The following is a 24,538-nucleotide window of genomic DNA, read 5'->3' as shown; positions in this document are numbered from 1 at the left end:
GAGGTGGTTAGAATGGTTAGAGGTGGTTAGATGGTTAGAGGTGGTTAGAGGTGGTTAGAAGTGGTTAGGTGGTTAGAGGTGGTTAGGTGGTTAGAGGTGGTTAGCTGGTTAGAGAGGGTTAGGTGGTTAGAGGTGGTTAGAGGTGGTTAGAGGGGGTTAGGTGGTTAGAGGTGGTTAGAGGTGGTTAGGTGGCTAGAGGTCGTTAGATGGTTAGAGGTGGTTAGATGGTGGTTAGATGGTTAGAGATGGTTAGATGGTGGTTAGATGGTTAGAGGTGGTTAGATGGTTAGAGGTGGTTAGATGGTTAGAGGTGGTTAGATGGTTAGAGGGGGTTAGGTGGTTAGAGGTGGTTAGAGGTGGTTAGAGGTGGTTAGGTGGTTAGAGGTGGTTAGTGGTTAGGTGGTTAGAGGTGGTTAGATGGTTAGAGGTGGTTAGGTGGTTAGAGGTGGTTAGAGGTGGTTAGATGGTTAGAGGTGGTTAGAAGTGGTTAGGTGGTTAGAGGTGGTTAGATGGTTAGAGGTGGTTAGAGGTGGTTAGAGGTGGTTAGGTGGTTAGAGGTGGTTAGATGGTTAGAGGTGGTTAGAGGTGGTTAGATGGTTAGAGGTGGTTAGATGGTTAGAGGTGGTTAGAGGTGGTTAGAGGTGGTTAGAGGTGGTTAGATGGTTAGAGGTGGTTAGATGGTTAGAGGTGGGTGGTTAGAGGTGGTTAGAGGTGGTTAGATGGTTAGAGGTAGTTTGATGGTTAGAGGTGGTTAGATGGTTAGAGGTGGTTAGATGGTGGTTAGATGGTGGTTAGATGGTTAGATGTGGTTAGATGGTTAGATGGTTAGAGGTGATTTGTTGGTTAGAGGTGGTTAGATGGTTAGAGGTGGTTAGAGGTGGTTAGATGGTTAGAGGTGGTTAGAGGTGGTTATGGATGGTTAGAGGTGGTTAGATGGTTAGAGGTGGTTAGAGGTGGTTAGATGTTTAGAGGTGGTTAGAGGTGGTTAGATGGTTAGAGGTCGTTAGAGGTGGTTAGAGAAGGTTAGATGGTTAGAGGTGGTTAGATGGTTAGAGGTGGTTAGATGGTGGTTAGATGGTTAGATGGTGGTTAGAGTGGGTGAAGGTAGAGTGGGTACTGTACCTGTTTGGCAGACTGTCCCTCTAAACCCAGGTGGACACTGGCAGGTGAACCCGTTAACCTGGTCTGAGCAGGTACCTCCGTTCTGACAGGGGTAGGACGAACACTCCTCTACATCTACACACACACACACACACACACACACACACACACACACACACACACACACACACACACACACACACACACACACACACACACACACACACACACACACACACACACACACACACACAAAGAAACATACAGAGAGAAAGTGAGAGAGAGAGTCATGAGGGCAGATAGAGTCACTGGAATCTCCAGTCAACACATACAAGGCTGAAAAAACAAGGCTGATTTAGACCTGGTAGGAGGAGCAGAGAGACCTGGTAGGAGGAGTAGAGAGACCTGGTAGGAGGAGTAGAGAGACCTGGTAGGAGGAGCAGAAAGACCTGGTAGGAGGAGCAGAAAGACCTGGTAGGAGGAGCAGAGAGACCTGGTAGGAGGAGCAGAGAGACCTGGTAGGAGAGTAGAGAGACCTGGTAGGAGGAGCAGAGAGACCTGGTAGGAGGAGCAGAGAGACCTGGTAGGAGGAGCAGAGAGACCTGGTAGGAGGAGCAGAGAGACCTGGTAGGAGGAGTAGAGAGAGGAGTAGAGAGACCTGGAGGAGGAGTGTTGCAGAGAGACCTGGCAGGAGGAGTGTTGCAGAGAGACCTGGCAGAGAGACCTGGCAGGAGGAGTGTTGCAGAGAGACCTGGCAGGAGGAGTGTTGCAGAGAGACCTGCAGAGAGACCTGGCAGGAGGAGTGTTGCAGAGAGACCTGGCAGGAGGAGTGTTGCAGAGAGACCTGGCAGGAGGAGTGTTGCAGAGAGACCTGGCAGGAGGAGTGTTGCAGAGAGACCTGGCAGGAGGAGTGTTGCAGAGAGACCTGGCAGGAGGAGTGTTGCAGAGAGACCTGGCAGGAGGAGTGTTGCAGAGAGACCTGGCAGAGACCTGGCAGGAGGAGTGTTGCAGAGAGACCTGGCAGGAGGAGTGTTGCAGAGAGACCTGGCAGGAGGAGCAGAGAGACCTGGCAGGAGGAGTTGCAGAGAGACCTGGTAGGAGGAGCGTTGCAGAGAGACCTGGAGAGGAGGGAGTGTTGCAGAGAGACCTGGCAGGAGGAGTGCAGAGAGACCTGGTAGGAGGAGTGTTGCAGAGAGACCTGGCAGGAGGAGTGTTGCAGAGAGACCTGGCAGGAGGAGTGTTGCAGAGAGACCTGGCAGGAGGAGTTGCAGAGAGACCTGGTAGGAGGGCGTTGCAGAGAGACCTGGCAGGAGGAGCGTTGCAGAGAGACCTGGCAGGAGGAGACCTGGTTGCAGAGAGACCTGGCAGGAGGAGTGTTGCAGAGAGACCTGGTAGGAGGAGTAGAGAGTGGCAGGAGAGAGACCTGGCAGGAGGAGTAGAGAGACCTGGTAGGAGGAGTGTTGCAGAGAGACCTGGTAGGAGGAGCGTTGCAGAGAGACCTGGCAGGAGGAGTGTGGCAGGAGGAGAGACCTGGCAGGAGGAGTGTTGCAGCAGGAGACCTGGCAGGAGGAGTGTTGCAGAGAGACCTGGCAGGAGGAGTGTTGCAGAGAGACCTGGTAGGAGGAGTAGAGAGACCTGGCAGGAGGAGTAGAGAGACCTGGTAGGAGGAGTGTTGCAGAGAGACCTGGCAGGAGGAGGAGAGAGTAGAGAGACCTGGCAGGAGGAGTGCAGAGAGACCATTGTGGCAGGAGGAGGAGCCTTGCAGAGAGACCTGGTAGGAGGAGTAGAGAGACCTGGCAGGAGGAGTAGAGAGACCTGGCAGGAGGAGTAGAGAGACCTGGTAGGAGGAGCGTTGCAGAGAGACCTGGTAGGAGGAGTGCAGAGAGACCTGGCAGGAGGAGTAGAGAGACCTGGCAGGAGGAGTAGAGAGACCTGGTAGGAGGAGTAGAGAGACCTGGTAGGAGGAGTAGAGAGACCTGGTAGGAGGAGTAGAGAGACCTGGCAGGAGGAGTAGAGAGACCTGGCAGGAGGAGTAGAGAGACCTGGCAGGAGGAGTAGAGAGACCTGGCAGGAGGAGTAGAGAGACCTGGTAGGAGGAGCAGAGAGACCTGGCAGTGCCCTCGTATGCTATTACAAGCACATGTCCCAAAATGAAAAATATTAACCAGTTGGAAGGTCAGGCGGAACGCAGCTTTGACAAGGTGACTGTCTCTCCTGGCCGAGAATGGAGTAGGACCCAAATCCCAAATCAACCCCTAGTACCCATTCCAATCACCCCGGGTTAGAGGAGAGAGGAGGAGGGGCGTGGAGCCCTGTCCAGAAACAACCCCTCGTACCCATCCCCTTCACCCTGGATAAGAGGAGAGAGGAGGGGGGGCGTGGAGCCCTGTCCAGAAACAACCACCTAGTACCCATCCCCTTCACCCCGGGTTAGAGGAGAGAGGAGGAGGGGCGTGGAGCCCTGTCCAGAAACAACCCCTTGTACCCATCCCCTTCACCCCGGATAAGAGGAGAGAGGAGGGGGGGCGTGGAGCCCTGTCCAGAAACAACCACCTAGTACCCATCCCCTTCACCCCGGGTTAGAGGAGAGAGGAGGAGGGGCGTGGAGCCCTGTCCAAAAACAACCACCTAGTACCCATCCCCTTCACCCCGGATAAGAGGAGAGAGGTGGAGGGGCGTGGAGCCCTGTCCAGAAACAACCACCTAGTACCCATCCCCTTCACCCCGGATAAGAGGAGAGAGGAGGAGGGGCGTGGAGCCCTGTCCAGAAACAACCCCTAGTACCCATCCCCTTCACCCCGGGTTAGAGGAGAGAGGAGGGGGCGTGGAGCCCTGTCCAGAAACAACCCCTAGTACCCATCCCCTTCACCCCGGGTTAGAGGAGAGAGGAGGAGGGGCGTGGAGCCCTGTCCAGAAACAACCCCTAGTACCCATCCCCTTCACCCCGGGTTAGAGGAGAGAGGAGGAGGGGCGTGGAGCCCTGTCCAGAAACAACCCCTAGTACCCATCCCCTTCACCCCGGGTTAGAGGAGAGAGGAGGAGGGGCTTGGAGCCCTGTCCAGAAACAACCACCTAGTTCCTATCCATGAGATCGTATACTAACCCCTAGCTCCTACCCACGAGATCGTATACTAACCCCTAGCTCCTATCCACAAGATCGTATACTAACCCCTAGCTCCTATCCACAAGATCGTATACTAACCCCTAGCTCCTATCCACAAGATCGTATACTAACCCCTAGCTCCTATCCACGAGATCGTATACTAACCCCTAGCTCCTATCCACGAGATCGTATACTAACCCCTAGCTCCTATCCACGAGATTGTATACTATCCCCTAAAACACCAGATCTGAGAAGAATGGACAGGTGCAAGCAATATGGCTTAAATTCAACCAATCAAATGCTCTCAGATGCCCACAGGTTGTCTAGAGGGGGAGAGGGAATAAGGGTTGTTTCTGAACAAGGAGGACATGTAATGCAGTAGAGCGGAGCAGTTGGGTGACTGGGGTCAAGCAAGGGGTGATTGGGTTCAAAGGTTAAAGTTCACCGACTGACCTATCTGGCACCACCTTCCGGTGAACCCAGCCAGACAGGAGCAGGAGAAAGAAGGGTTGCCGGTGATGCAGTCATCAATACAGAGACCTCCATTCAGACAGGGTCGAAGGTGTGGACACACAGACGCTGTGGACGAGAGTTAGTTAGTGAGGAGGAGAGGCAGAACGGGTAGTTAGTGAGGAGAGACAGAATAGTTAGTTAGTGAGGAGAGACAGAACGGGTAGTTGGTGAGGAGAGACAGAACAGTTAGTGAGGAGGAGAGACAGAAAAGTTAGTTAGTGAGGAGAGACAAAACAGTTAGTTAGTGAGGAGAGACAGAACAGTTAGTTAGTGAGGAGATATTAAACAGTTAGTTAGTGAGGAGAGACAGAACAGTTAGTTAGTGAGGAGAGACAAAACAGTTAGTTAGTGAGGAGAGACAGAACAGTTAGTTAGTGAGGAGAGACAGAACAGTTAGTTAGGGAGGAGAGACAGAACAGTTAGTTAGTTAGAAGAGAGAACAGTTAGTTAGTTAGAAGAGAGAACAGTTAGTTAGTTAGTTAGAAGAGAGAACAGTTAGTTAGTGAAGAGAGACAGAACAGTTAGTCTGTTAGTAAGGAGATATTAAACAGTTAGTTAGTGAAGAGAGACAGAACAGTTAGTTAGTTAGAAGAGAGAACAGTTAGTTAGTGAGGAGAGACAGAACAATTAGTTAGTGAGGAGAGACAGAACAATTAGTTAGTGAGGAGAGACAGAACAGTTAGTTAGTTAGTGAGGAGAGACAGAACAGTTAGTTAGTTAGTGAGGAGAGACAGAACAGTTAGTTAGTGAGGAGAGACAGAACAGTTAGTTAGTGAGGAGAGACAGAACAGTTAGTTAGTTAGTGAGGAGAGACAGAACAGTTACAGTGCCTTGCGAAAGTATTCGGCCCCCTTGAACTTTGCGACCTTTTGCCACATTTCAGGCTTCAAACATAAAGATATAAAACTATATTTTTTTGTGAAGAATAAACAACAAGTGGGACACAATCATGAAGTGGAACGACATTTATTGGATATTTCAAACTTTTTTAACAAATCAAAAACTGAAAAATTGGGCGTGCAAAATTATTCAGCCCCTTTACTTTCAGTGCAGCAAACTCTCTCCAGAAGTTCAGTGAGGATCTCTGAATGATCCAATGTTGACCTAAATGACTAATGATGATGATGACCTGTGTGTAATCAAGTCTCCGTATAAATGCACCTGCACTGTGATAGTCTCAGAGGTCCGTTAAAAGCGCAGAGAGCATCATGAAGAACAAGGAACACACCAGGCAGGTCCGAGATACTGTTGTGAAGAAGTTTAAAGCCGGATTTGGATACAAAAAGATTTCCCAAGCTTTAAACATCCCAAGGAGCACTGTGCAAGCGATAATATTGAAATGGAAGGAGTATCAGACCACTGCAAATCTACCAAGACCTGGCCGTCCCTCTAAACTTTCAGCTCATACAAGGAGAAGACTGATCAGAGATGCAGCCAAGAGGCCCATGATCACTCTGGATGAACTGCAGAGATCTACAGCTGAGGTGGGAGACTCTGTCCATAGGACAACAATCAGTCGTATATTGCAGAAATCTGGCCTTTATGGAAGAGTGGCAAGAAGAAAGCCATTTCTTAAAGATATCCATAAAAAGTGTCATTTAAAGTTTGCCACAAGCCACCTGGGAGACACACCAAACATGTGGAAGAAGGTGCTCTGGTCAGATGAAACCAAAATTGAACTTTTTGGCAACAATGCAAAACGTTATGTTTGGCGTAAAAGCAACACAGCTGATCACCCTGAACACATCATCCCCACTGTCAAACATGGTGGTGGCAGCATCATGGTTTGGGCCTGCTTTTCTTCAGCAGGGACAGGGAAGATGGTTAAAATTGATGGGAAGATGGATGGAGCCAAATACAGGACCATTCTGGAAGAAAACCTGATGGAGTCTGCAAAAGACCTGAGACTGGGATGGAGATTTGTCTTCCAACAAGACAATGATCCAAAACATAAAGCAAAATCTACAATGGAATGGTTCAAAAATAAACATATCCAGGTGTTAGAATGGCCAAGTCAAAGTCCAGACCTGAATCCAATCGAGAATCTGTGGAAAGAACTGAAAACTGCTGTTCACAAATGCTCTCCATCCAACCTCACTGAGCTCGAGCTGTTTTGCAAGGAGGAATGGGAAAAAATGTCAGTCTCTCGATGTGCAAAACTGATAGAGACATACCCCAAGCGACTTACAGCTGTAATCGCAGCAAAAGGTGACGCTACAAAGTATTAACTTAAGGGGGCTGATTAATTTTGCACTCCCAATTTTTCAGTTTTTGATTTGTTAAAAAAGTTTGAAATATCCAATAAATGTTGTTCTACTTCATGATTGTGTCCCACTTGTTGTTGATTCTTCACAAAAAAATACAGTTTTATATCTTTATGTTTGAAGCCTGAAATGTGGCAAAAGGTCGCAAAGTTCAAGGGGGCCGAATACTTTCGCAAGGCACTGTAGTTAGTGAGGAGAGACATAACAGTTAGTTAGTTAGGTGAGAGAGAACAGTTAGTTAGTGAGGAGAGACAGAACAGTTAGTTAGTGAAGAGAGACAGAACAGTTAGTCAGTTATTGAGGAGATGTTAAACAGTTAGTTAGTTAGTGAGGAGAGACTGAACAGTTAGTTAGTTAGTGAGGAGAGACTGAACAGTTAGTTAGTTAGTGAGGAGAGACAGAACAGTTAGTTAGTTAGTGAGGAGAGAGAACAGTTAGTTAGTGAGGAGAGACAGAACAGTTAGTTAGTGAGGAGAGACTGAACAGTTAGTTAGTTAGGAGAGACATAACAGTTAGTTAGTTAGAAGAGACTGAACAGTTAGTTAGTGAGGAGGAGAGACAGAACAGTTAGTTAGTGAGGAGAGACAGAACAGTTAGTTAGTGAGGAGAGACAGAACAGTTAGTGAGGAGAGACAGAACAGTTAGTTAGTTAGTGAGGAGAGACAGAACAGTTAGTTAGTTAGTGAGGAGAGACAGAACAGTTAGTTAGTGAGGAGAGACATAACAGTTAGTTAGTTAGGTGAGAGAGAACAGTTAGTTAGTGAGGAGAGACAGAACAGTTAGTTAGTGAGGAGAGACAGAACAGTTAGTTAGTGAGGAGAGACAGAACAGTTAGTTAGTGAGGAGAGACAGAACAGTTAGTTAGTGAGGAGAGACAGAACAGTTAGTTAGTGAGGAGAGACAGAACAGTTAGTTAGTGAGGAGAGACAGAACAGTTAGTTAGTTAGAAGAGAGAACAGTTAGTTAGTGAAGAGAGACAGAACAGTTAGTCAGTTATTGAGGAGATGTTAAACAGTTAGTTAGTTAGTGAGGAGAGACTGAACAGTTAGTTAGTTAGTGAGGAGAGACTGAACAGTTAGTTAGTTAGTGAGGAGAGACAGAACAGTTAGTTAGTTAGTGAGGAGAGACAGAACAGTTAGTTAGTGAGGAGAGACAGAACAGTTAGTTAGTGAGGAGAGACTGAACAGTTAGTTAGTTAGGAGAGACATAACAGTTAGTTAGTTAGGAGAGACTGAACAGTTAGTTAGTTAGAAGAGACTGAACAGTTAGTTAGTGAGGAGGAGAGACAGAACAGTTAGTTAGTGAGGAGAGACATAACAGTTAGTGAGGAGAGACAGAACAGTTAGTGAGGAGAGACAGAACAGTTAGTTAGTTAGTGAGGAGAGACAGAACAGTTAGTTAGTTAGTTAGTGAGGAGAGACAGAACAGTTAGTTAGTTAGTGAGGAGAGACAGAACAGTTAGTTAGTGAGGAGAGACAGAACAGTTAGTTAGTTAGGAGAGACAGAACAGTTAGTTAGTGAGGAGAGACTGAACAGTTAGTTAGTTAGGAGAGGCATAACAGTTAGTTAGTTAGAAGAGACTGAACAGTTAGTTAGTTAGAAGAGACTGAACAGTTAGTTAGTGAGGAGGAGAGACAGAACAGTTAGTTAGTGAGGAGAGACAGAACAGTTAGTTAGTGAGGAGAGACAGAACAGTTAGTGAGGAGAGACAGAACAGTTAGTGAGGAGAGACAGAACAGTTAGTTAGTTAGTGAGGAGAGACAGAACAGTTAGTTAGTTAGTTAGTTAGTGAGGAGAGACAGAACAGTTAGTTAGTGAGGAGAGACAGAACAGTTAGTTAGTGAGGAGAGACTGAACAGTTAGTTAGTTAGGAGAGGCATAACAGTTAGTTAGTTAGAAGAGACTGAACAGTTAGTTAGTTAGAAGAGACTGAACAGTTAGTTAGTGAGGGGAGACAGAACATTTAGTAAGTGAGGAGAGACAGAACAGTTAATTAGTGAGGAGGAGAAATTGATGAAAGAGGTTGATGTTAGTATCATTCAACATTCTTCTCTCAGAACTAATTTCCCTTTAGAAAATGCCATATCAAATCAAAATGAATTGCATTTTTAACAGAGTCCTAACACACTTTACAGAATGGATTCAATGTATAATAGTTATTATTGATAAATGTTCCTCCTCGATCTTACCTGAGTGGTTGCAGCCACCCACCTCCACCTGTGCATTGTCGATCCGGAACACCCATCTCCCGGGGCGACCTACGTTGGTGGTTCCCTCCACATCCACCATGTCATCAGTACGAGACCCCGGGATGTTGAAGTAACGTTTCCCGTCGCCAGCGTTAAAACCTGCCTATGAGGAGAGACACAATTTAGAGTGACTGTGAGGAGACCACACTTGATCCGTGTCCCAAATGGTACCCTACACCCTTTGTTGTCCACCAGTTTTAACCAGGGCCCATAAGATTACGGGTAAATTCTCGATGGCTAGCCAATCGCATGATGTCTGAGAATTTTAATTCCATCGGAAAAGGAAATCTCTCAAATCTCCCAGTCCCCCAAGAGGCCCAAATCATTGTTAAGAGTTTAAGATCAAATCAAATTAAATCGAAGCGCATGAGCCGAATACAGCTGAATACAACTTTATTTATCTATTTATGTATTTATTTATTTATTTATATATTTATATATATTTAGATTTTTTACTTTACTTCTCAACAATGCAGAGTTTAAAGATAAAACATCAAATAAACTCAGCAAAAAAAGAAATGTCCCTTTTTCAGGACCCTGTCTTTCAAAGATCATTCGTAAAATATCCAAATAACTTCACAGACCTTCATTGTAAAGGGTTTAAACACTGTTTCACATGCTTGTTCAATGAACCATAAACAATTAATGAACATGCACCTGTGGAACGGTAGTTAAGACACAAACAGCTTACAGACGGTAGGCAATTAAGGTCACAGTTATGAAAACTTAGGACACTAAGGAGACCTTTCTACTGACTAACCAAAGGAAAGATGCCCAGGGTCATGCATATTGAGCACGTCTGGGACCTGTTGGATCGGAGGGTGAGGGCTAGGGCCATTCCCCCCAGGAATGCCCGGGAACTTGCAAGTGCCTTGGTGGAAGAGTGGGGTAACATCTCATAGCAAGAACTGGCACATCTGGTGCAGTTCATGAGGAGGAGATACACTGCAGTACTTAATGCAGCTGGTGGCCACACCAGATACTGACTGTTGCTTTTGATTTTGACCCCCCTCCCCCTTTGTTTAGGGACACATTATTCCATTTCATGTCTGTGGAACTTGTTCAGTTTATGTCTCAGTTGCTGATTCTTGTTATGTTCAAACAAATGTTTACACGTTAAGTTTGCTGAAAATAAACGCAGTTGACAGTGAGAGGATGTTTACACAAGAATGGTGTGCCAGATCAATGTGGAGCTATATACAGGGAGTACCAGTACCAGATCAATGTGGAGCTATATACAGGGAGTACCAGTACCAGATCAATGTGGAGCTATATACAGGGAGTACCAGTACCAGATCAATGTGGAGCTATATACAGGGAGTACCAGTACCAGATCAATGTGGAGCTATATACAGGGAGTACCAGTACCAGATCAATGTGGAGCTATATACAGGGAGTACCAGTACCAGATCAATGTGGAGCTATATACAGGGAGTACCAGATCAATGTGCAGAGGTAGATATGTACATGAAGGTTAGGATAAAGTGACTAGACATCAGGATAGATAATAATAAGATATTATTATTATAGGTAGATATGGGTAGATATAGGTAGATATGTACATGAAGGCAGGGTAAAGTAACTAGGCATCAGGATAGGTAATAATAAGGTATTAGAGGTAGATATGTACATGAAGGCAGGGTAAAGTAACTAGGCATCAGGATAGATAATAATAAGGTATTTGGAGGTAGATATGTACATGAAGGCAGGGTAACGTGACATCAGGATAGATAATAATAAGGTATTAGAGGTAGATATGTAAATGAAGGCAGGGTAAAGTGACTAGACATCAGGATAGATAATAATAAGGTATTTGGAGGTAGATATGTACATGAAGGCAGGGTAACGTGACATCAGGATAGATAATAATAAGGTATTAGAGGTAGATATGTAAATGAAGGCAGGGTAAAGTGACTAGACATCAGGATAGATAATAATAAGGTATTAGAGGTAGATATGTACATGAAGGCAGGGTAAAGTAACTAGGCATCAGGATAGATAATAATAAGGTATTAGAGGTAGATATGTACATGAAGGCAGGGTAAAGTAACTAGGCATCAGGATAGATAATAATAAGGTATTAGAGGTAGATATGTACATGAAGGCAGGGTAACGTGACTAGGCTTCAGGATAGATAATAATAAGGTATTAGAGGTAGATATGTACATGAAGGCAGGGTAACGTGACTAGGCATCAGGATAGATAATAATAAGGTATTAGAGGGAGATATGTACATGAAGGCAGGGTAACGTGACCAGACATCAGGATAGATAATAATAAGGTATTAGAGGGAGATATGTACATGAAAGCAGGGTAACGTGACTAGGCTTCAGGATAGATAATAATAAGGTATTAGAGGTAGATATGTACATTAAGGCAGGGTAAAGTGACAGACCTCACAAAACTCTGTGTGTGTGTGTGTGTGTGTGTGTGTGTGTGTGTGTGTGTGTGTGTGTGTGTGTGTGTGTGTGTGTGTGTAAACGTGTGTAAACGTGTGTAAACGTGTGTGGGTTTTGTGTGGGACCACCCTCTGTCGTGTTAATGATATAGAGGACCTGGATGTCAGGGAGCTCGGCCCCAGTGATGTATTGGGCTGTCCTCATCACCCTCTGTCGTGCTTTGTGGTCAAGGCTAGTACATTTGCCACTATTTTGAGGATCCGAGAGCCCATGCCAAATCTTTTCATACTCCTGAGGGGGAAAAGAGGCGCTGCTGTTGCCCTCTTCATGACTGTGGGGTTGTGTGTGAATCATGTAGGTCCTTAGTGATGTGGATGGAGCTCTCAACCCGCTCCACAACAGCTCTGTCAATGTGGATGAGGGTGTGCTCTCCCCTCTGTCTCCTATAGTTCACAATCATCTCTCTCTCTCTCTCTCTCTCTCTCTCTCTCTCTCTCTCTCCCTCTCTCTCTCTCTCTCTCTGTCTCTCTCCCTCTCTCTCTCTCTCTCTCTGTCTCTCTCTCTCTCTCTCTCTCTCTCTGTCTCTCTCTCTCTCTCTCTCTCTCTCTCTCTCTCTCTCCCTCTCTCTCTCTGTCTCTCTCTCTCTCTCTCTCTGTCTCTCTCTCTCTCTGTCTCTCTCTCTCTCTCTCTCTCTCTCTCTCTCTCTCTCTCTCTCTCTCTCTCTCTCTCTCTCTCTCTCTCTCTCTCTCTCTCTCTCTCCCTCTCTCTCTCTCTCTCCCTCTCTGTCTCTCTCTCTCTCTCTCTCTCTCTCTCTCTCTCTCTCTCTCTCTCTCTCTCCCTCTCTCTCTCTCTCTGTCTCTCTCTGTCTGTCTCTCTCTCTCTGTCTCTCTCTCTCTCTCTCTCTCTCTCTCTGTCTCTCTCCCTCTCTCTCTCTGTCTCTGTCTCTCTCCCTCTCTCTCTCTGTCTCTCTCTGTCTGTCTCTCTCTCTCTGTCTCTCTCTCTCTCTCTCCCTCTCTCTCTCTCTCTCTCCCTCTCTCTCTCTCTCTCTCTCTGTCTCTCTCTCTCTCTCTCTCTCTCTCTCCCTCTCTCTCTCTCTGTCTCTCTCTCTCTCCCTCTCTCTCTCTCTCTCTCTGTCTCTCTCTCTCTCCCTCTCTCTCTCTCTCTCTCTGTCTCTCTCTGTCTGTCTCTCTCTCTCTGTCTCTCTCTCTCTCTCTCTCTCTCTGTCTCTCTCCCTCTCTCTCTCTGTCTCTGTCTCTCTCCCTCTCTCTCTCTGTCTCTCTCTGTCTGTCTCTCTCTCTCTGTCTCTCTCTCTCTCTCTCTCTCTCTCTGTCTCTCTCCCCTCTCTCTCTCTCTCTCTGTCTCTCTCTCTCTGTCTCTCTCTCTCTCTCTCTCTCTCTCTCTCTCTCTCTCTCTCTCTCTCTGTCTCTCTCTCTCTCTCTCTCTCTCTCTCTCTCTCTCTCTCTCTCTCTCTCTCTCTCTCTCTGTCTCTCTCTCTCTCTCTCTCTCTCATCAATCTGCACACAATACCACATAATTACAAAGCAAAAACTATTTTTAGAAATGTTTGCAAATGTATTACAAATAAAAAACGGGAATATTATTTCCATCAGTATTCAGACCCTTTAATCAGTACTTTGTTGAAATACTTTTGGCAGCGATTACAGTCTTGAGTCTTCTTGGGTATGATGCTACAAGCTTGGCGCACCTGTATTTGGAGAGTTTCTCTCATTCTTCTCTGCTGTGGCTGGGCAACTCAAGGGCATTCACTCCAGCGTTGTCTTGGCTGTGCGCTTAGGGTCGTTGTCCTGTTGGAAGGTGAACCTTTGCCCCTGTCTGAGGTCCTGTGTGCTCTAGAGCAGATTTTATTTTAAGGATCTGTACTTTGCTCTGTTCATCTTTCCCTCGATCCTGACTAGTCTCCCAGGCCTGCCGTTGAAAAACATCCCCACCACATGATGCTGCCACCACCGTGCTTCACCTGCAATTTCTGAGGCTGGTAAACTCTAATGAACTGATCCTCTGCAGCAGAGAGACAGTTTCATCGTAGAGCTTGATGTTTTTTTGTGACTTCAAGGTCTTGAAATGTTCCGTATCGAGTGACGTGTCTTCTTCGTTTCTTCTTCTTTCTTCTTGATTATTTCAGCTGTTCTTGCCATAATATGAACTTGGTCTTTTACCAAATAGGACTATCTTCTGTACACCACCCCTACCTTGTCACAACACAACTAATTGGCTCAAACACATTAAGAAGGAAAGAAATTCCACAAATTAACTTTTAACAAGGCACACCTGTTAATTGAAATGCATTCCAGGTGACTACCTCGTGAAGCTGGTTGAGAGAATGCCCAGAGTGTGCAAAGCTGTCATCAAGACAAAGGGCGTCTACTTTGAAGAATCTAAAATCTAAAATATATTTTGATTTGTTTATCACTTTTTTGGTTACTACATGATTTCATAGTTTTGATGTCTTCCCTATTATTCTACATATGAATGAGACATGGTTTGTGAGGACATCTAGCTATGTGATCTTACCTATAAACACAGTTTGTGAGGACATCTAGCTATGTGATCTTACCTATAAACACAGTTTGTGAGGACATCTAGCTATGTGATCTTACCTATAAACACTGTTTGTGAGGACATCTAGCTATGTGATCTTACCTATAAACACGGTTTGTGAGGACATCTAGCTATGTGATCTTACCTATAAACACGGTTTGTGAGGACATCTAGCTATGTGATCTTACCTATAAACACGGTTTGTGAGGACATCTAGCTATGTGATCTTACCTATAAACACTGTTTGTGAGGACATCTAGCTATGTGATCTTACCTATAAACACGGTTTGTGAGGACATCTAGCTATGTGATCTTACCTATAAACACGGTTTGTGAGGACATCTAGCTATGTGATCTTACCTATAAACACGGTTTGTGAGGATATCTCTGTGATCTTACCTATAAACACGGTTTGTGAGGACATCTCTGTGATCTTACCTATAAACATGGTTTGTGAGGACATCTCTGTGATCTTACCTATAAACATGGTTTGTGAGGACATCTCTGTGATGTTACCTATAAACACGGTTTGTGAGGACATCTCTGTGATGTTACCTATAAACACGGTTTGTGAGGACATCTCCATGATCCTACCTATAAAAACGGTTTGTGAGGGACCTCTCCGTGATCCTACCTGTGCAGCGATGCCTCCTAGCCCTGCCAGGTCTCCTCCACTGCTGGCGTGCATGCCTGTGGTCCAGGTGATGCCATGATACTGGAAGATGGTGAAGGATACCTCTCCGTTGGTGATCAGCACCAATTGGAACGTATTCACCTGTACAGAGGACAACTGGTTACATACAGTATGTGGAATATTAAAAATATTCATACGTCTCTTAAGAGTGTCCGCAAAATGGTAAAAAATGTACGGTTCAAATTTGAACAAGAAAGGGGTGCTTTTTCTCTCCCCTATCAATCAACAATTAGTTTGGGGTGTTTTCCCTTCCTACTACTGCTTGGTTCTTACTGACCCAGGCTGGGTTACTGTAAAGCACTGTTGACACACAATAAATACATTTTGATAGGTTGAGAATCCTAACCGGTGTGATGTCACTCCCTCCAAAGAAGGTGACTTTGTGCCACGTCGAGATGAGGATCCACGTCGCAGTGAATTCCGGGAACCCAGAGAAGTATCGTTTGACGTCAGCTGTGGCCCTCAGGAGGACAGACGGGTCTTTACTCTCCCGGTAGAAGACCTGCCCCGCCCGCCTGTTGTCCACGTCAGCCCAGAACGCCGCCACAACCCTCCGGTCTCCGGCGATGGGAAAGGCCACTGGTGTGAACTGAGATACCTCTCGGAGGAACGAAACCAGACCGTTGTTGTTTACCTGTTGGGAAGGAGAGGAGAAGGTTAGACACTAATCACGTTTCCATCCACAGTTTTGTGATTCCAGTAAAGCCACAACAATATAAAAACAAAATCAACATGAGCTGTGATGGAAGCAGGAAGTTTCAGAACAATTTTACAAATGCTGACAAAGAATTTGATCGTTCGTTGGGATCTTTTTTGTGTTTGTAAAATTAATTATACGAGAAATGGAGGTGTAAAACGCCTTTATGCTCAAATATCGAAATTAATTTGGAGTCACGTGATGATATATTGTGTGGTTTACCCACTATGAGTCGGGAAAGCATACAGTTTATTAGGCTACAGATTAATTAAATACATTATGATTATGAACTTTACAAGGTGGTGAAAGTGGAAGGTGATGAGCTTGATGCTCCTTTCCAAATAAATATCCAGGGTTTTATTTAAATGTGAAATGATCTTCGACGCTTGTCTGCCATTATGACAAATTTAAAAAAATCTTGCCCTTTTCTGCGTAATACTCTCATCATGTAGACGATGTGTGCGCTCTATCAAACAACGTACAATCTGCGTCCTGCGTGCTGTTGGCTAGAGGGCGCTCCCAGAGTTGGCTCACTATTACAAACAATACTTCCGGCGCCGACAGAGATGGCCGCCTCGCTTCGCGTTCCTAGGAAACTATGCAGTTTTTTGTTTTTTTACGTGTTATTTCTTACACTAGTACCCCAGGTCATCTTAGGTTTCATTACATACAGCCGAGAAGAACTACTGAATATAAGATCAGCGTCAACTCACCATCAGTACGACCAAGAATATGTTTTTCGCGATGCGGATCCTGTGTTCTGCCTTACAACCAGTGTAACGGAGTGGATTTACATGCAGCGACCCGGAAAAACGACTCAGAAAAAGAGGGAAACGAAGCGGTCTTCTAGTCAGACTCCGGAGACGGGCACACCGTGCACCACTCCCTAGCATTCTTCTCGCCAATGTCCAGTCTCTTGACAACAAGGTTGATGAAATCCGAGCAAGGGTAGCATTCCAGAGGGACATCAGAGACTGCAACGTTCTCTGCTTCACGGAAACATGGCTAACTGGAGAGACGCAATCCGAAGCGGTGCAGCCAGCGGGTTTCTCCACGCATCGCGCCGACAGAAACAAACATCTTTCTGGTAAGAAGAGGGGCGGGGGCGTATGCCTTATGACTAACGTGACATGGTGTGATGACAGAAACATACAGGAACTCAAATCCTTCTGTTCACCTGATTTAGAATTCCTCACAATCAAATGTAGACCGCATTATCTACCAAGAGAATTCTCTTCGATTATAATCACAGCCGTATATATCCCCCCCCAAGCAGACACATCGATGGCTCTGAACGAACTTTATTTAACTCTCTGCAAACTGGAAACGATTTATCCGGAGGCTGCATTCCTTGCAGCTGGGGATTTTAACAAGGCTAATCTGAAAACAAGACTCCCTAAATTTTATCAGCATATCGATTGCGCAACCAGGGGTGGAAAGACCCTGGATCATTGTTACTCTAACTTCCGCGACGCATATAAGGCCCTGCCCCGCCCCCCTTTCGGAGAAGCTGACCACGACTCCATTTTGTTGATCCCTGCCTACAGACAGAAACTAAAACAAGAAGCTCCCACGCTGAGGTCTGTCCAACGCTGGTCCGACCAAGCTGACTCCACACTCCAAGACTGCTTCCATCACGTGGACTGGGAGATGTTTCGTATTGCGTCAGACAACAACATTGACGAATACGCTGATTCGGTGTGCGAGTTCATTAGAACGTGCGTTGAAGATGTCGTTCCCATAGCAACGATTAAAACATTCCCTAACCAGAAACCTTGGATTGATGGCAGCATTCGTGTGAAACTGAAGGCACGAACCACTGCTTTTAATCAGGGCAAGGTGTCTGGTAACATGGCTGAATACAAACAGTGCAGCTATTCCCTCCGCAAGGCTATCAAACAAGCTAAGCGCCAGTACAGAGACAAAGTAGAATCTCAATTCAACGGCTCAGACACAAGAGGCATGTGGCAGGGTCTACAGTCAATCACGGACTACAGGAAGAAACCCAGCCCAGTCACGGACCAGGATGTCTTGCTCCCAGGCAGACTAAATAACTTTTTGCCCGCTTTGAGGACAATACAGTGCCACTTACACGGCCTGCAACGAAAACATGCGGTCTCTCCTTCACTGCAGCCGAAGTGAGTAAGACATTTAAACGTGTTAACCCTCGCAAGGCTGCAGGCCCAGACGGCATCCCCAGCCGCGCCCTCAGAGCATGCGCAGACCAGCTGGCCGGTGTGTTTACGGACATATTCAATCAATCCCTATACCAGTCTGCTGTTCCCACATGCTTCAAGAGGGCCACCATTGTTCCTGTTCCCAAGAAAGCTAAGGTAACTGAGCTAAACGACTACCGCCCGTAGCACTCACATCCGTCATCATGAAGTGCTTTGAGAGACTAGTCAAGGACCATATCACCTCCACCCTACCTGACACCCTAGACCCACTCCAATTTGCTTACCGCCCAAATAGGTCCACAGACGATGCAATCTCAACCACACTGCACACTGCCCTAACCCATCTGGACAAGAGGAATACCTATGTGAGAATGCTGTTCATCGACTACAGCTCGGCATTCAACACCATAGTACCCTCCAAGCTCGTCATCAAGCTCGAGACCCTGGGTCTCGACCCCGCCCTGTGCAACTGGGTTCTGGACTTCCTGACGGGCCGCCCCCAGGTGGTGAGGGTAGGCAACAACATCTCCCCCCCGCTGATCCTCAACACTGGGGCCCCACAAGGGTGCGTTCTGAGCCCTCTCCTGTACTCCCTGTTCACCCACGACTGCGTGGCCATGCACGCCTCCAACTCAATCATCAAGTTTGCGGACGACACAACAGTGGTAGGCTTGATTACCAACAACGACGAGACGGCCTACAGGGAGGAGGTGAGGGCCCTCGGAGTGTGGTGTCAGGAAAATAACCTCACACTCAACGTCAACAAAACTAAGGAGATGATTGTGGACTTCAGGAAACAGCAGAGGGAACACCCCCATCCACATCGATGGAACAGTAGTGGAGAGGGTAGCAAGTTTTAAGTTCCTCGGCATACACATCACAGACAAACTGAATTGGTCCACTCACACAGACAGCATCGTGAGGAAGGCGCAGCAGCGCCTCTTCAACCTCAGGAGGCTGAAGAAATTCGGCTTGTCACCAAAAGCACTCACAAACTTCTACAGATGCACAATCGAGAGCATCCTGGCGGGCTGTATCACCGCCTGGTATGGCAACTGCACCGCCCTCAACCGTAAGGCTCTCCAGAGGGTAGTGAGGTCTGCACAACGCATCACCGGGGGCAAACTACCTGCCCTCCAGGACACCTACACCACCCGATGCTACAGGAAGGCCATAAAGATCATCAAGGACATCAACCACCCGAGCCACTGCCTGTTCACCCCGCTGTCATCCAGAAGGCGAGGTCAGTACAGGTGCATCAAAGCTGGGACCGAGAGACTGAAAAACAGTTTCTATCTCAAGGCCATCAGACTGTTAAACAGCCACCACTAACATTGAGTGGCTACTGCCAACACACTGTCAATGACACTGACTCTACTCCAGCCACTTTAATAATGGGAATTGATGGGAAATGATGTAAATATATCACTAGCCACTTTAAACAATGCTACCTTATATAATGTTACTTACCCTACATTATTCATCTCATATGCATACGTAGATACTGTACTCTATATCATCGACTGCATCCTTATGTAATACATGTATCACTAGCCACTTTAACTATGCCACTTGGTTTACATACTCATCTCATATGTATATACTGTACTCGATATCATCTACTGTATCTTGCCTATGCTGCTCTGTACCATCACTCATTCATATATCCTTATGTACATATTCTTTATCCCCTTACACTGTGTATAAGACAGTAGTTTTTTTTTTGGAATTGTTAGTTAGATTACTTGTTCGTTATTACTGCATTGTCGGAACTAGAAGCACAAGCATTTCGCTACACTCGCATTAACATCTGCTAACCATGTGTATGTTGTTGGCTAGAGGGCGCTCCCAGAGTGGGCTCACTATTACAAACAACGTACAATCTGTGTCCTGCGTGCTGTTGGCTAGAGGGCGCTACCAGAGTCAATCTGCGTCCTGCGTGCTGTTGGCTAGAGGCTACCAGAGTCAATCTGCGTCCTGCGTGCTGTTGGCTAGAGGCTACCAGAGTCAATCTGCGTCCTGCGTGCTGTTGGCTAGAGGGCGCTACCAGAGTGGGCTCACTATTACAAACAACGTACAATCTGCGTCCTGCGTGCTGTTGGCTAGAGGGCGCTACCAGAGTGGGCTCACTATTACAAACAACGCACAATCTGCGTCCTGCGTGCTGTTAGCTAGAGGGCGCTACCAGAGTGGACTCACTATTACAAACAACGTACAATCTGCGTCCTGCGTGCTGTTGGCTAGAGGGCGCTACCAGAGTGGGCTCACTATTACAAACAACGTACAATCTGCGTCCTGCGTGCTGTTGGCTAGAGGGCGCTACCAGAGTGGGCTCACTATTACAAACAACGTACAATCTGCGTCCTGCGTGCTGTTGGCTAGAGAACGCTACCAGAGTGGGCTCACTATTACAAACAACGTACAATCTGCGTCCTGCATGCTGTTAGCTAGAGGGCGCTACCAGAGTAGGCTCACTATTACAAACAACGTACAATCTGCGTCCTGCGTGCTGTTGGCTAGAGGGCGCTACCAGAGTGGACTCACTATTAAAAACAACGTACAATCTGCGTCCTGCGTGCTGTTGGCTAGAGGGAGCTCCCAGAGTGGGCTCACTATTACAAACAACGTACAATCTGTGTCCTGCGTGCTGTTGGCTAGAGGGCGCTACCAGAGTCAATCTGCGTCCTGCGTGCTGTTGGCTAGAGGCTACCAGAGTCAATCTGCGTCCTGCGTGCTGTTGGCTAGAGGCTACCAGAGTCAATCTGCGTCCTGCGTGCTGTTAGCTAGAGGGCGCTACCAGAGTGGGCTCACTATTACAAACAACGTACAATCTGCGTCCTGCGTGCTGTTGGCTAGAGGGCGCTACCAGAGTGGGCTCACTATTACAAACAACGTACAATCTGCGTCCTGCGTGCTGTTGGCTAGAGGGCGCTACCAGAGTGGACTCACTATTAAAAACAACGTACAATCTGCGTCCTGCGTGCTGTTGGCTAGAGGGCGCTCCCAGAGTGGGCTCACTATTACAAACAACGTACAATCTGTGTCCTGCGTGCTGTTGGCTAGAGGGCGCTACCAGAGTCAATCTGTGTCCTGCGTGCTGTTGGCTAGAGGCTACCAGAGTCAATCTGCGTCCTGCGTGCTGTTGGCTAGAGGCTACCAGAGTCAATCTGCGTCCTGCGTGCTGTTGGCTAGAGGGCGCTACCAGAGTGGGCTCACTATTACAAACAACGTACAATCTGCATCCTGCGTGCTGTTGGCTAGAGGGCGCTACCAGAGTGGGCTCACTATTACAAACAACGTACAATCTGCGTCCTGCGTGCTGTTGGCTAGAGGGCGCAGAGTGGGCTCACTATTACAAACAACGTACAATCTGCGTCCTGCGTGCTGTTGGCTAGAGGGCGCTACCAGAGTGGGCTCACTATTACAAACAACGTACAATCTGCGTCCTGCGTGCTGTTGGCTAGAGGGCGCTACCAGAGTGGGCTCACTATTACAAACAACGTACAATCTGCGTCCTGCGTGCTGTTGGCTAGAGGGCGCTACCAGAGTGGACTCACTATTACAAACAACGTACAATCTGCGTCCTGCGTGCTTTTGGCTAGAGGGCGCTACCAGAGTCAATCTGCGTCCTGCGTGCTGTTGGCTAGAGGGTGCTACCAGAGTGGGCTCACTATTACAACACAAACATTTGTGTGGGAGAAACTTTAGTAGAGTTGGAAATGTAAATGGAATTTAACCGCAAGTCATTTCTATGTCCACGACGTCATCACGTATAGCCTTTTATTCATTTTTATTTATTTTATTTCACCTTTATTTAACCAGGTAGGCAAGTTAAATTTACAATTGCGACCTGGTCAAGATAACACATGTAGTAAAGCAAACAGTAAAACAAACATACAGTCAATAATACAGTAGAAACAAGTCTATACAGTATATGATATGAGCAAATGAGGTGAGATAAGGGAGGTAAAGGCAAAAAAAAGGCCATGGTGGCAAAGTAAATACAATATAGCAATTAAAAACACTGGAATGGTAGATTTGCAGTGGAAGAATGTGCAAAGTGGGTGTTGCTATGGTGACCAGAGAGATATACCTGCTGGAGCGCGTGCTAAAGGTGGGTGTTGCTATGGTGACCAGAGAGATATACCTGCTGGAGCGCGTGCTACAGGTGGGTGTTGCTATGGTGACCAGAGAGATATACCTGCTGGAGCGCGTGCTACAGTATGTGTCCAGTATGAAGGAAAATGCTAACTAGCGCTAATGCAATGACTGAAAGTCTAAGGGTATCTATTGCGCTAACGCTAGTTAGCATAGGCTCGAGAAACTACCTCTAACTTCCTTCACACTGGACACAGCGACATACAAAATGGTATCTACAAGTTCATCTGACTCTGGGGAAGTAGATAAAGGACATCATTGCCAAAATCCAGAAATAGTCCTTTAATCCAGCCTTGAAAGTTTAATTCAGAGTCTGATTATCTAATTAAACATAGAAAGGTGTCATTTGACAGGACCACAGCTCTAAGGCGGTTCCCAGTAAGGCTCAACCAGGTGCTCTAAACTAATATAGTATAGTTAGTATTACTTTACAAGGATGGATGTCACATTGAGATTAAACCCTCTGTAACATGTAGGGGGAGAAAGAGATCTTAGTTAAAGGGATCTGATGATAGGGGATCCATTGAAACACCTTTCTGTTTCATTGAGGCTATGCTCTCGGATGTTGACGTGCTTGGGTAATAGCTATTCAGTCAGTCAACCAAGCAGGCAGGCATTAGGTCAAACAGTCAGTCAGTCAATCAATCAGTCAGCCATCTAGTCAGCCATACAGTCAGTCAGTCAGTCAACCAAGCAGGCAGGCATTAGTTCAAACAGTCAATCAGTCAGCCATCTAGTCAGCCATACAGTCAGTCAGTCAATCAGTCAGTCCTCTAGTCAGCCATACAGTCAGTCAGTCAATCAGTCAGCCATCTAGTCAGCAATACAGTCAGTCAGTCAATCAGTCAGCCATCTAGTCAGCAATACAGTCAGTCAGTCAATCAGTCAGCCATCTAGTCATCCATACAGTCAGTCAGTCAACCAAGCAGGCAGGCATTAGGTCAAACAGTCAGTCAGTCAATCAAACAGTCAGTCATCTAGTCAGTCATACAGCCAGTCATCTTGTCAGCCATATAGTCAGTCAGTCAGTCAGCCATACAGTCAGTCAGTCAGTCAGCCATCTAGTCAGCCATACAGTCAGTCAGTCAGTCAGCCATCTAGTCAGTCATCTTGTCAGCCATACAGTCAGTCAGTCAAGTCAGTCAGCCATCTACTAGTCAGCCATACAGTCAGTCAGTCAGTCAGCCATCTAGTCAGCCATCTTGTCAGCCATACAGTCAGTCAGTCAGTCAGTCAACCATCTAGTCAGCCATCTTGTCAGCCATACAGTCAGTCAGTCAGTCAGCCATCTAGTCAGCCATCTTGTCAGCCATACAGTCAGTCAGAGCATGAAGCAGTTAAGAGCCCTCCTAAAGCAGTTCAGTCCTCCTGGTTCTCTCTCTCTCCTTCTCTCTCTCTCCTTCTCTCTCTCTCTCATTCTCTCTCCTTCTCTCTCTCTCCTTCTCTCTTTCTCCTTCTCTCTCTCTCTCCTTCTCTCTCTCTCCTTCTCTCTCCTTCTCTCTCTCTCCTTCTCTCTTTCTCCTTCTCTCTTTCTCCTTCTCGCTCTCTCTCCTTCTCTCTTTCTCCTTCTCTCTCTCTCTCCTTCTCTCTCTCTCCTCTCTCTCTCCTTCTCTCTCTCTCCCTCTCTCTCTCACACTCCCCCCCCTCTCTCTCTCTCTCTCTCCTTCTCTCTGCCCCCCACCTTCTCTCTCTCCCCTCATCTCTCTTTTTCTTGGGGAATTCTTTGCCGACATTTTCTGGGTTTTCCTTGGGTAGTTTTCTCTGGAGCCAAGTTATTTCTACACTAAAATAAACTTTAATCAAGGAAAACTAGGGCCAAAGCAAACCCCATAAATGAAAAAGGTGCCCGGGATCAGTGGGGGAAAACATGAGCCTTCCCCTGTCAAAGAGGACGTTTCACAGACAGTCACACCGCCACAGGGTTTAATGAAACACAGGGAAGTGTCTACAGCCCACACACTTGGCCCCTAATCCCTAAACCCTTACATCCCAAATGGCACCCTATTCCCGTTATAGTGCACTTCTTTTGACCAGTGCACTGTGGGCTCTTGCCAATAGTAGTGCACTATAAAGGGAATAGGGTGCAATTTGGGACACACTTCTAACTGGCCTTGTTTCTCCCCTTGTTTCTCCCCTAGTATCTCCCCTAGTATCTCCCCTAGTATCTCCCCTAGTATCTCCCTTAGTCCCCTAGTATCTCCCTTAGTCCCCTAGTATCTCCCCTAGTCCCCTAGTATCTCCCCTAGTATCTCCCCTAGTCCCCTAGTATCTCCCCTAGTCCCCTAGTATCTCCCCTAGTCCCCTAGTATCTCCCCTAGTATCTCCCCTAGTCCCCTAGTATCTCCCTTAGTCCCCTAGTATCTCCCCTAGTCCCCTAGTATCTCCCCTAGTATCTCCCTAGTCCCCTAGTATCTCCTCTAGTATCTCCCCTAGTATCTCCCCTAGTATCTCCCCTAGTATCTCCCTAGTCCCCTAGTATCTCCTCTAGTATCTCCCCTAGTATCTCCCCTAGTATCTTCCCTAGTCCCCTAGTATCTCCTCTAGTATCTCCCCTAGTATCTCCCTAGTATCTCCCCTAGTATCTCCCCTAGTCCCCTAGTATCTCCTCTAGTATCTCCCCTAGT

At 46.7% G+C, this 24,538-nt stretch overlaps 1 protein-coding gene across 2 annotated transcripts in view; it reads right to left on the bottom strand.

The window, feature by feature from the left end:
- Positions 1 to 24,538, bottom strand: part of LOC112240915 (sushi, nidogen and EGF-like domain-containing protein 1) — a 112,173-nt gene that overhangs the window by 61,643 nt on the left and 25,992 nt on the right. For both annotated transcript variants that reach the window (XM_042322595.1, XM_042322594.1), the window contains exons 2-6: positions 15,229 to 15,516; positions 14,823 to 14,963; positions 9,171 to 9,333; positions 4,658 to 4,783; positions 1,123 to 1,236 (exon numbers count right to left, since the gene is read on the bottom strand). In XM_042322595.1, the coding sequence (XP_042178529.1) occupies positions 1,123 to 1,236; positions 4,658 to 4,783; positions 9,171 to 9,333; positions 14,823 to 14,963; positions 15,229 to 15,516 (832 nt within the window). The remainder of the gene's footprint in view (positions 1 to 1,122; positions 1,237 to 4,657; positions 4,784 to 9,170; positions 9,334 to 14,822; positions 14,964 to 15,228; positions 15,517 to 24,538) is intronic.

This window comes from Oncorhynchus tshawytscha, linkage group LG05, assembly GCF_018296145.1.
Source record: "Oncorhynchus tshawytscha isolate Ot180627B linkage group LG05, Otsh_v2.0, whole genome shotgun sequence".
Classification (NCBI taxonomy): Eukaryota; Metazoa; Chordata; class Actinopteri; order Salmoniformes; family Salmonidae; genus Oncorhynchus; species Oncorhynchus tshawytscha.
Note: the sequence above shows the minus strand (reverse complement) of the source record. Positions and strands in the feature narration are given on the sequence as shown.